Source organism: Tetrao urogallus (assembly GCF_951394365.1).
Source record: "Tetrao urogallus genome assembly, chromosome: 8".
Lineage (NCBI taxonomy): Eukaryota > Metazoa > Chordata > Aves > Galliformes > Phasianidae > Tetrao > Tetrao urogallus.
In genome coordinates this window covers 36,486,935-36,498,969 of record NC_136821.1, presented here as the reverse complement: position 1 = coordinate 36,498,969, position 12,035 = coordinate 36,486,935, and the positions used below count along the sequence as shown (strand labels likewise).

General features: G+C 43.7%; 2 protein-coding genes across 3 annotated transcripts in view; one reads left to right on the top strand and one right to left on the bottom strand.

The window, feature by feature from the left end:
• DIP2A (disco interacting protein 2 homolog A) overlaps positions 1 to 5,132 on the top strand; it is a gene marked incomplete at both ends in the record, with an annotated part of 99,864 nt that extends 94,732 nt beyond the window's left edge. For both annotated transcript variants that reach the window (XM_079539424.1, XM_079539423.1), the window contains 5 exons: positions 553 to 610; positions 1,059 to 1,133; positions 1,744 to 1,918; positions 4,065 to 4,188; positions 4,880 to 5,132. In XM_079539424.1, the coding sequence (XP_079395550.1) occupies positions 553 to 610; positions 1,059 to 1,133; positions 1,744 to 1,918; positions 4,065 to 4,188; positions 4,880 to 5,132 (685 nt within the window). The remainder of the gene's footprint in view (positions 1 to 552; positions 611 to 1,058; positions 1,134 to 1,743; positions 1,919 to 4,064; positions 4,189 to 4,879) is intronic.
• Positions 5,133 to 10,597: 5,465 nt separating this feature from the next.
• On the bottom strand, positions 10,598 to 11,096 carry S100B (S100 calcium binding protein B; the record flags this gene model as incomplete). The annotated part of the gene is made up of 2 exons (XM_079538740.1): positions 10,598 to 10,738; positions 10,959 to 11,096. The coding sequence occupies 2 exons, from the start codon at positions 11,094 to 11,096 to the stop codon at positions 10,598 to 10,600; spliced, it is 279 nt and encodes a 92-aa protein (XP_079394866.1).
• Between the last annotated feature and the right edge of the window lie 939 nt (positions 11,097 to 12,035).

Genomic DNA, 12,035 nt, shown 5'->3' with positions numbered 1-12,035 from the left:
CCCTTGTATTAGTTAATTCTATCTAGTAAGTGTTGCACTAGTGTAATATTGCAGAATTGATAGCAGCCTCTTCTCTTGTACACTCCTCTTACTGCACTCAGTTTTTTCTCCTACTGCAACTCTGCTATCGTAAGTGATGCTACTAATGGACTGGGTAACTTCACTTCATTCTCTTTAGGCTGCTTGCTCTTCACTTTCTGTAGTTACTACCAACACTGCTATGATTCAGTGTGGCAAGCAGAGGTCCCAAAGAGCCCAGTAAAGAAGATGAATGTGAAGTGCTGGTGGAACTGCAGCCTTAGAGCTTTGCTGGAATGAGTTACTCATCTCACTAGAGAGCTGAATTTCTGATTCTTAGAAGAAACGTCACATATAGGAATGCTGATAGTGAAAACTGCTAAAAACTCCCAGCTGTTTTGTGCATAAGTGGCTGGCATCATTGTGGTTGTGTCAATGCAGGATAGGACAATGCTGGATATACTGAAACATGTCTGTTTTCCTTCTATTTAAGTTAATGGATCTTTCTACAAATGCATTTTTTTATTTTCTCAGGGTACGTTTGGTAGAGAGAGGTTCTCCACACAGTTTACCACTTATGGAGTCTGGGAAGGTGAGAGTCAAAGCAATCTTCTTTCCTCACTACCCTTCTCTAGGTGGTGAACTGCTTCTCTGAGTACAGAATCTGTGCAATGATAGGCTGAATATGCTTCATTAATCACAGTATGTCTAGGAGAGGCACTGGAGAGAGCATAGAATGAACAAGAGTTAAAATAAAGCAAGGCTTGAAAGTGAAGTAATATGATATGTTGCTTGCTGTGGCTGAGAAGATCACAGACCTTTTCATGGAAAGCATTTTTCAGGCATGAAAGATCTGCAGCTAAATACAAGCTGCAAAAATAGGTTAAAAGATGAAACAACTGAAAAGAGATGATTGATACCTATGGAAGAAAGAACTGCACAGACTGTTGACTTCTGTGGCTCTTCATTATTAACTTACTTTTCTTTTGATGAATTCAACTTTTGTTACTTCAGTTTTAAACATTTGTTTCCTGCTGAAGATCCTTCCAGGGGTAAAAGTCATCATAGCACACACAGAAACGAAGGGACCTCTGGGAGACTCACATTTAGGAGAGGTAAGTTGTGATACGTTGTGCTTTGTTTATCAGCAGTGATTTATATCATATTTGATAAATGCATGTCTTATTTGGACTGCCAAAGACACCTTAATGTGGCAAGGAAATGAACTGAGCAGAGAGCTGGAACTTGATATATTTCTGTGAATATCCACATGGCTTTCTCCCTCTTCTGCAAAAATATTACATGCTGGGACCAGATGATATTAGCTAACTGGTTTGTGTCTGATTGATAGCTACAGGAGGCAGTGGATACCTCGTTATCATTATAGCTCTGCCAGTGGATAGTAACGATGAGGTTTGCTGCTTGGTGTCATCAGTTTTCATATACATTTGGATTTGTGTGTACTAAGATACCAGTCTTCTAAGAGATGATTGCAGGTTAACAGGTGTCCCTTTCCAGTATGTCAAATGCCAAGTTCATTTTTCATCTTTACCTTCTCCAATGACATGTATATAAAACTCATTTTTACTCCATTTTTTTCGTGGTAATTTTCTGTGAAGCAGAAATTAATTAATAAGGCAACATCCTGACATTTAAATCAAAGCAAAATAACTTATGTTAATTTTGGAATAGCTCCCGAACATTCATGGGTTTTTAATCCTGTAGATATGGGTGAGTAGCCCGCACAATGCTGCTGGTTACTACACAGTGTATGGAGAAGAAGCGCTGCATGCCGACCACTTCACTGCACGCCTGAGTTTCGGAGACACTCAGACCTTATGGGCACGGACTGGGTACCTGGGCTTCCTGCGCAGAACTGAGCTGACTGATGCTAGTGGAGGTGAGAAAGAGCAAATGGACTTAGAGAAGCCTGTTGGCTCCTTCCTGGAGAAGCTGAGCTAGCTAAGCTGTCCCGCGGGTTCATTCTGATCTCCAAAAGAGAGTAGTGCTGAATATGACAAGAATTCTTACTCTGCATATATTTGTTGATTATAATGATACCAGGTAATCATGCAGAGTGAGACATTCATAATGCCCTACTGATTTAGAAAGCAGGATCTTCATTTATTTTCACTTAGCCGAAGTAATATGGGCACATTTAATAGCAGCACGAGAGTCTTTCTACTTAATTTTTCTCTGAACCTCCTTCCCTACAGACAGAATTTGGTATTTCAGTGCTAATCCAGAGAATACTAAAAATGCTAATTCATTCAGCAGCTTTAGGACATGCACAAATACCAGCCATTTCCCAGCCTTAGTGAAATAAGAGGTCTGGAAGAGTAACCTCCACACAATTTTTCCAGTATAGAAAGTAAGGTGTTCACTTAACCTTTTTTTTCCAGTTTAAACCACAGTGTCTAATTTAGAGAGAAGTACACAAGTAGAAGAAAAACTGCTCTATTTTCTTCTTAAACAAAATTTCTTCTGATTATCGGGCATTAAAAAGAGGCAGTCTTTAAACATCTTAAGAAAAAGAGTGTCAACATCAGTAGTGTCCGTCCCACTCATCGATGCCACTGGATACGTAGCTGTAGGGTTCACAGACACCATGTACACTTCCTGTAATCACTCACGGTAGAAGACAGAATAATAGGTTTTTCCCCTTATGAGCAGAGATGTCTGTCTGGGCTGCCACGTGCATTGCCCTCCTCCGCTGTATGAGGGAGAAATGGTGATCAGGGAGGGCAATTTATTGAAGGCTCCGACTTTGGCCGAGGAGCTGCCCCGTCCTTTGCAATGGATACCAGGTCAGGGTTCAGAGCCCGTGATGTAGCTCTGTTATATCAGCCATTAAGAAAAGGTCATTGTCCCATCCACTGTTCAGTCTCCCTGGGGTTCTTGAGTACAGAAGAGGTGTTGGTCTGACGAGAGAAGTCTCTGCAGCTCAGTAAATTCATTTCCTGTAGAGCACATTGAAGGGACATGGTCTCAAAATACGAGTGAGAGCTGACATGTGGAGTAGATCTGGGTCCCTGAAAAGGCTTCACTGTGTTATCTTCTCATTCCAAGCTGGTAGGTCTTGTTAAAAACCTTTATAACAAGGTGCTGTAAGCTTTCCTTGCTTTCTTCCCTCTCAGTTTTCCTAGGGTAGTTATTTGAGCTCCTCCTGGGCACACTGTATTAATGCTTCAGTGCTGCTTCCCAACAGCATACTGAGAGAGAATAGTTCCTCTGTCACTATTCAAAGTGAAATGGCTCCCTCTTCTTGAGAAAGCTAGTCATGGACAGAAATGGGAGTCTGCAAGCAGACATTCAAAAAGAACAAGAAATTGAGGTGGTAAGGCTGCCTTACTACTGCACCATTTTGTGTTTTGTAGCTTCCTGAAAAATCATGTGTCAGAGATATTCTAGCTGTGAAACAATGTTAGTTGTTCTTAAATTTGTTAGCATTTGAGGGACCAGCTGTCATAAATTAACACATTGTCAGTAAGTATGCACAAAATATAGGGCTGCTTCCCAGCATGCTTTCTTAGTTACATGATTGAGCAGAATTCCAAAATAAGCACAGAGAATTTAAACTGAACACAGTTACAGAACGAACATAGCAGTATGTAGAGTATGTTCCATATTAATCCTCAGAGGGCTATGATTAAGAAATGGATAGGGTTGTTCTCTGCATTAACTTGAGCTGAGAACGTCGATAGCATAGAACAAGGGGAAAATTATAGGGGGAAATGAAAGGAGAAGTTCTTTGGTAAGAATATTGGAACAAAAGGAACAATGGATTTTGATTATTTTTATGAACAGAGATTACATTATGTAAGAAAGAGGCAGAACTAGATGACCCAGAAATTCTTTTTAGTCTATTTTCTCTTGCTGAAAGTCAATGGACAGAAGTGCTAAATGACTTTGCAGTCCTCTTCTTTCCAAATAATAGAGCCCAAGGCGTTTAACACTCTTGCTCTTAGGAAGCACCAAGAATGTCTTAGAACATTCTGATGTTCTTCTGATCTGCTGACATTTTCAATGTCTGTGCTCTATTGCAGAAAGGCATGATGCCCTGTATGTAGTGGGTTCTTTGGATGAAACACTGGAGCTCAGAGGAATGAGGTACCACCCCATTGATATAGAGACCTCTGTAATAAGAGCACATAAGAGCATTGCAGAATGGTAAGAGACACAGTTATTTTTCTGTATCCTTTTGTATCCTCCAGAGCAGGAGTCAATTTTTGCAGGACAGCATGCCAGACTGAGAACTTGCAGAGTGAGCTCACCAAAACCTTGCTCAGAAAATAGAGCAGTGAGAGAAACTAATCGATATAACACCCCTCCTACTCCACTCAAATAAATAAATAAGCCCACACCTTTATCACAGTTTAAACATAATAGTCTGAAAGATGAAGAGATCCTTGTGAATGGGAACGCTTCATGTTGGATTGTTGACTTCTCTGGTGGTTGGATCTTGTAAATACATTCTCATTTCATACACCATTTGGCTGTAGGTCTTCAGTCCCGAAGGAGACTGAAGGCTTTGTCTTCCCTTTAATAATACCCAGATATGTGTAAAAGTACAATAATGGTAAGCATGCACATACCAAATGTGAAATTTTAATGGTTCCTGTGTTTTGTACAGAGACGATAGAAAAACAATGGGCATAGAATACCCCAAGGAGTTACAGCCTTGATATCTCTTGATTTATGCATATTTTCTTCTTACTACATGGATTTTTCCCATTAATTATACCGTTGAAGTCCATACATTAATTATTTGCAGTGAGTCTGTTTTTGAGAGCTTCCTTTGAGTGAGGTTTGTTGGTTTGTTTTGTTTTTCTCAACATTAACATTTTTATTATGCCAACAGCGCTGTATTTACATGGACCAATTTGCTTGTGGTGGTTGTGGAGTTAGAAGGCTCAGAACAAGAAGCCTTGGACCTGGTTGCACTGGTAACAAACGTGGTTCTGGAGGAGCATTATCTGATAGTAGGTGTTGTAGTCATCGTGGACCCAGGAGTTATTCCTATCAATTCCCGTGGTGAAAAACAACGAATGCACTTGAGAGACGGATTTTTAGCTGACCAGTTGGATCCTATTTATGTTGCCTACAACATGTGAAAGAAAGGAAATCGCATCAAGGCTAAAGCACCAAAATGTAGATACTGTCTGAATAGCATTTGAATTGATATGTTATGTTTTTAAAACCGTTGAAGAACTTAGAAAAATGGAGATATTAATCTTCACAGACCTTCATCTCTCAGATTGTGTTTGCTTTCGTAAATCCATTATAACAGTTATTGCTGTATTAGAATTTACTGGAATTCTTGAAGGAAGCTTATTAGAACTGTCATGGACCAATTTTTTTGTTGGTTTTGGTTTTTTTTACAATAATTGTGAATGTCAGTACTTGATGCACTGCATAAAAGGACATAAGGCAGGGTGGGGAGCAAACACCAGCTGTGACTCTTGGAAATAATAGGGAAAGTTCTTAGTAACCAGTTTGAGTTACCCCTACATGTGATTGTTTGCAATATATTGGCAGTATCTGGGTTGGGGCATAACTTTTAAGACTGCACACATCTTTAACATTTTCTCTACTGTACTGAAAGGAATTTTGCACATATCTGAGGTTTAAAAATGCAGCCTTTGTATTTTAAATCACTGACTCATCCTTATTCAGAACAAATTCATTCCAGTCTCGGATTCAATGTAACAATTATGCTGCTGCTCAGCTTTTTTGTACCAAGCAAAAACAAATACTGCATCTGTAACAAGGTTACTTAGTGTGCCATGCTGAACTCTGTAATGCTATAAACTTTATAATAAAATATTAAATTAATACTCAACTGTTTGATGCGGGAGCGTTCACTGCTCTTGCTCTCATAACTTCACGTTAAAGTTACTTGTTTTAATAGCTCTAGCTGTTAATTACTGCCCTGCATAACACCCAAGTCTTTAAAAACTCATTCCAAAGCCAATAGTCTGAATCGTTTGTAGAAATGTTTACAAAGCATGACCTTACAATGTGGTTTCCTTTAATATCCTTTGCTGAAATGTACAATGGTGATTCTTTTTTCCACCCTGAAAAGAATACTCAGTGTTAGTTAGGTGGATCTTTTTGGTTACAATTCATCTTTTTAGTTGTATTTAGGCAGATGTTTTGCTCCAGCTGCAACAGCCAGGTGGCATAGACACACTTGGCTAAAAAAGGCTTTGAAGTTTCTGCCTGATCTAGTACTGCAGTGAACCTAACTCAGAAAGAGAATGTGAAATTATTCAAATACTTGCTGCATTTGAGGGTAAGAACGAGAGTAGCAAATAATTATTTTTATAAAGTTAATAAAGTTTGAGCTCCGTTAATTTTTTTTTTTAATATAATGCACGAGTTTGGCAAAAGAGCCAGGTTTTTCTGCAAGGCAATTCTGCCTGGATCAGTGCCTAAGAAAGATGGATGTTAGTCTCCTGATAAGAGAACATCAAATGAGTCTGACGAATGAACAGTAAATCTCCAACGGAAAGCTTTCATATACAGTAGTTCTTTGCCCTCGTGATGTTTGACTGTGGTGTATAATACAGCTGCATATGATGACTGTAATTATGTACAGAACCTGTGTAACTTATTGTCTAAGTACAGCAACCTTTAACAGTGAGCAATCCCTGTGACACAACAGCTGGCAAAGAGGAAGAACTACTTAACCCCAATTTTAATGTCGTAGTTTTTTAGCAGATAAAGCATTGTAAGATTTTTGTATTGATATGGTTGACAGTGAGACAAGTTGCCTTGTAAGATTTAAAGCAAAAGCACATTAAACATTTCAAAACAGCTCTTGAACATCTGACTTTATGAATGTTGGCTGCTGGATCAAAAACTAATTTCTTTACAGTACACAGTGTTCACTTGTATTTTGAGCAGTTCAGTGCTTGAATGCCCTGGCGGTTATGGTACAGTGGGTAAGGCCAGGTAAATGTTCTGGTTGCAACATCTGTTAGAGGGAATAAACTGAAGTCAGATCGCTCTCCGAAATGCTGCCACTTTCTTCTGAAGTGTGTTTTTCAGCTTGAGGGAGCAAAAATAGGCTTCCACATCCTTTAGAGCATCAGGAGGGAAGAGTACACTGCAGCCTCGTTAATGGATTCTCATGTGAGCATGTACCGGTCTGTCTAGATGGTGTAGATGGTGTTCCTTCCGCTGGAGATCAGCTGCAACGCTCAGCTTGGTGTCATCAGCAAACTTTGTGAAGGTACACTCAATCCCACTTCTTTGTTGCTGTTAAAGAGCAGTGGTCCCAAGACACCAATTGGGGACACCAATTGTGACCAGCCTCTATGCAGGCAGAGCTGTTGACAACAATTCTCTGGCTACAAACATCCAATTCTTTATCCACTGAATAGTCCAGCCTTCAAATCCTCCAGTGTAGAGATAAGGCTGTGGTGTGGGACCACACAAAAGGCCTTGCACAAGTCCAGGTAGACAGCATCGGTTGCCTTTCCTTTGTCCACCGAAGCCATCACTCCATCATAGAAGGCCACCAGATGGTTCAGGCATGATCTGCCCTTGGTGAAGACACAATGGCTGTCTCTGATCACCTCTGCGTCTTGCATGTGTCTTAACATCTCTTCCAGGAGTATCTTCCATGATCTTCCCAGATAAGGCACAAAGGTGAGGCTCATCAACCTGTAGTTCCCTGGGTCTTCCTTTCCTGAGAATGGGAGTGATGTTTCTCTTTTTCCAGTCACTGGGAACTTCACCTAACAGCCATGATTTTTTTAATATGATGAAGAGCAACTTGCCAACCACATCAGGCAGTTCCTTCAGAACACTGGGATGCGTGTCATCTGTCCCAATTTGAATATTCCAGAGTGAAAAGTAATGGCATCATTTTGAATTAGGAAAATATAACTTAGTAGAACCATAATATAGTGCGTATGCACCAAAGCTGCCCCTTGCTGTCACTTCTCTTGTGTTGAAAGTTTGAGTCTGTTAAATATTTCAGCCCCCTCCTGCTGTGTTTTCTCCTTCTGCTTCACTTTTAGTATTGCTGGCAAGTAGTTCATATTTCAACAGGGTGCTTAACATGAAGAAACTATCTGTTGGTGCCCTTTCTCGTGGGAAATCCCTTTGTATCCTCTTCTGTAAGGTGTCAGAAACATCCTGTGTGCACAGCTAGTATCACACTGGGCTTTCATGCTCACGGTGCCTCCACACAGCTCCTTATTAACAAACTACCCTTTCCACGGAGAGTCACTCCATCAATGATGAATGTGGAGCTTTTGAGTCCTGCTGGGCTTGGTGCTATGTCAGATCAATCTAATCAGTGCTAGCTTCAAAAACTGCCAGTGAGGTAGTGCAACTGGACACACCTCAGGTATCCAGCAGGCTGGCCTGTTTACATTGGCAGGGATGGGAGCATAACAAAATAAAAATAAATGTGTTGGTCTGTCACATCAATTACCAGATGAATGACCTGTCACTGCCAGAGCTGTTTTTCTGCAGATCTGTTGCAGCCAGATCTGGCACTTCTAAGTATCTCACCTGGTCCAGATGGATGTTAGTGGATTGTGTGAATCCTTGGAGCCTCCTTCAGCCCTGCTGTGATGTCTGCCTTCTGCAGTTCTGACAACCCTCCCCATCAGCCACAAAACTGAGGCATCTTCTGTGCTGCATATAGTGGATGCAGGAGCAGAGCTGTGCAGACCGGGTGGTGCTGAGGCCCATGCCTGTGCAGTCTGTTTCTTTGCTTCAGAAGAGCTCTGCTTTGCTCTGCAGGAGAGGTGTGCTGCACTGATAACTACCAGGGGACCTAACTTGAAGGAAGATATGCCATTTTCCTCCTCTCTGACAAGAAGTACCAGTTTCTTCTTGTGCAAGGTGAGTCCCCTGTGCATTTCCAGCAGTGGTGGATCATTCTAAATGCCAGAAATGTGTGTGGAGACGTATAGTTTCACTCCTGCCCTTGCTCTCATTGCTGGCCAGGGGACAAGGCAGCCTGCTCTGGTGCTGCGCTGCAGTTCTCAGCTACCACAGTGCTGTACTGAGCCACTGAATGGACTGTCTTAGGGAAGGGCTCCTCATCCATATGCCACACTGGCAACCCTCACAAAAAGGTGGGTGCCAGAGCCTCACCTGCAAAGCCTTCTGCTGGAGCGTGAGACCCCTCTGATGAACTTGGGTTCAGGCTTAAGACAGGGTTGTGAGTGTTAAAGCTGGTAAAGCTGCCCTCACCGTGGGACGCTCTAGGACAGTCAGTCCTCATTCATTGTCCCCTCACGTCCTCGGGTCCATCTGTACAAGTGGTGGACATGACTGAAAGTGAGCAGTACAAGGAAATGATGTCAGGCACGTAATGGAAGTAACTTGGATGCGCACTACCTTAGGATAGCAAAACCTTTTCAGTTCTTGATGGAGCACAAGATACTGTCTTTCTCATATGCATGTCTCTGCTTGACCATCCTCTGCCACTGCTTGGGGAGGCAAATTAGAATAATAAGATGATCCCTGTCAAAAATTAGGTTATTTTGTTCACTGAATCATTACAAAGTAAAAACAACATAATCCACAGCCCTCTTCACTGTGAATTTGTAGTGGAGATGCTGCTGTGTTGTTCCTAGCCATGAATGCCCCACTCACAGTTGTGCCTGATCCAGATGGCAAATGCAGACTGATAGAAGACAGGAGCTGAAAGAGAACCCTAGGCAAATGAACCTGCTGCCAGTGTGAACTGCAGTGGTGCTCTGAGGCTGTATTCCTCAACCTTTGACAACTCAGGGCAAGCACAAGGTGTACAAAGCCTGGGAATAAAAGGATGCATTTTTCACCAGAGCCCAATTAATGACCCAAAGACCAGACCAACATTTTATTCTCATTGTTTCCACACGCTCTGAAGGCTGCAGCTGATCACGTATGGATTTTCCCCTTCCTTCTGGCTGAGCCTGTAGAGCTTGCCAATGCATGCCTCAGGCCCAGCCCAGGAGCCTCCTATGCTTTCACTTCCAGTTCTGCAGACAGCTACAAGCAGGAGGATTCATAGACAGGAGAAAAGCCTGAGCTGTTACATGGTTATGCTTTGCCTTTCAAGCCAGGAGTGTCTCGAGCAGGCAAGGACTGCATGGGCTCTGCTAAGTCTCCAGGGTTAGTAGCACGCACAGGGCAGTCAGAGCCCACAGAGGTCACAGGAGTCTTTCAGCGTAGCCCAATGGGCTCAGAGCCAGGCTTCTCTAGCCAGCCTCTCTGCATCACTCCCTGCCTCAACCCTTGAATTTTCCTTCTCCCTTTGCCAGCAACCTCGGGTTGCAGCAGCCGCCTGCTTCCAGCCCCCTGCCTGTCCCTTGCATGCAGCAGCAGGGAGTGAGCTTGCAATGGGGCATTCATACACACAGAATCCCAGGTGGGCACTGTCCAAGAGGCTTTCCCAAGATGCATGGGCATTTCAGCTCACAAAGCTGCAGAGTTTAATAAGCTGCTTAAGTAGCACAAGCTTAACTTCACGGAGCTCCCAAGTGCATCCAGTCTTTTCCCAAGAGGAGTGGTGCTGCTCTGCATCTCTCCAGCATGAGTGGGAGCTGCTCAACTGCTTCTCACCAGCTCACTCATGCTCAAAGAACTCATGGCAAGCAGAGGTAACCATGGCGATGAAGGCCACAAACTCCTGGAAGTCGCACTCTGCATCCCCATCACTGTCCAGCGCCTCCATGACTTTGTCCACGGTCTCTTGGTCTTTGATCTCCTGAAAGAACAGAAACAGGTGTAAGCAGCATCTGCTTAACAGCAGCCCTACCAGGGCACCTTGAGGCCCACAGAGTAAGGCTATCACCCTCCCAGGGAAGGAAATTTCCCTAGTGTACAACCCAAGCCTCCAGCCCTGACACAGGCTTTGTCCAGCCACCACCTGCTCCTGGGGAGCTGGAGCCTGAGCCCAGGTGTGCTATGTAGGAGGCAATACTCACACCAAGGAAATGGGTTAATTCATTGTTAATGAGCTCCTTCAGCTCCGATTTCTTCAGCTTATGCTTGTCTCCTTCCTTCCCAGAGTACTGGTGGAAAGCATCAATGATGGCGATCATGGCCTTCTCCAGCTCAGACATGGTCACAGCACAGTCCTGAGGTCACAGGGAGGCAATGGGCACATCAACAGGGTTAGGCTGCAGTGATGCCTTCTGCTTGGTGAGCACCAGTACCCTGGGGCACCCTCCCACCCAACAGCGGTGCAGACAAGCTCTGCTAGCAGCTCTCACTTTGGGGAAGATCCCAGGATCTGTGGTTCTAAGAGGCCTTGGCTCTGTGAGTGCTCCAGACGAGCTGCAGCACAAGGAGTGGTGGCAGTGGGACAGGTGCATTCCCTGGAACCGACAGGCGTTGTGTGCAGAGCGTAGGACAGAAAACTGGAAGGAGACAGGTGGCAAAACCCTGGAGGCTTCCTGCATTTCCTATAAGTGCTGAGCTAGCTGACAAGTGGGACAGGGTCATCTGCTAAGCTTGTGTTGCCAGTGCTTTTGGGAAACCTGCATAGCAGAAATGGGCTGTGGGAAGCACAGAGCACCAGTCTGTGCCTGGGATGGGGCTTGAGCTCTGGCTCAGAGCTGCCATGCAGCTCCAGGCCATGGAACTGCTACGCCTCCCCCAGGTCTCACTGTAGTTGGGCTGCATCTCAGCCCTGCTGCCTGGCACTCCCTATGGGAAAGAAATCCACCTTTGGATGACCCAAACCCTCAAGCCCCACTAATCAAAACGCAGCAGGAACTGGACAGTACCCTTGTGCTACGTTCTCAGCTGATGAAACACGCACTTAATCATGAATGTTGTCACCTCACCTATTCTTTTTTTTTTTTTCCTACTGCTCAATCCACTGCTTTACCTATTGGGATAGGAACAACAGGTGAGGGTGGGGGTGGAGGGAGGCATTTCAGAAAGGCTTTGCTTTCCCTTCCATTTCAGGTGCCCTTGCCTCTGTCTTTCTTGCCTGCAGGTCCATTTCCAAATGAATAGTCAGGGGGAAGTGAGCAGGATTCGATTTTGATAGGTGC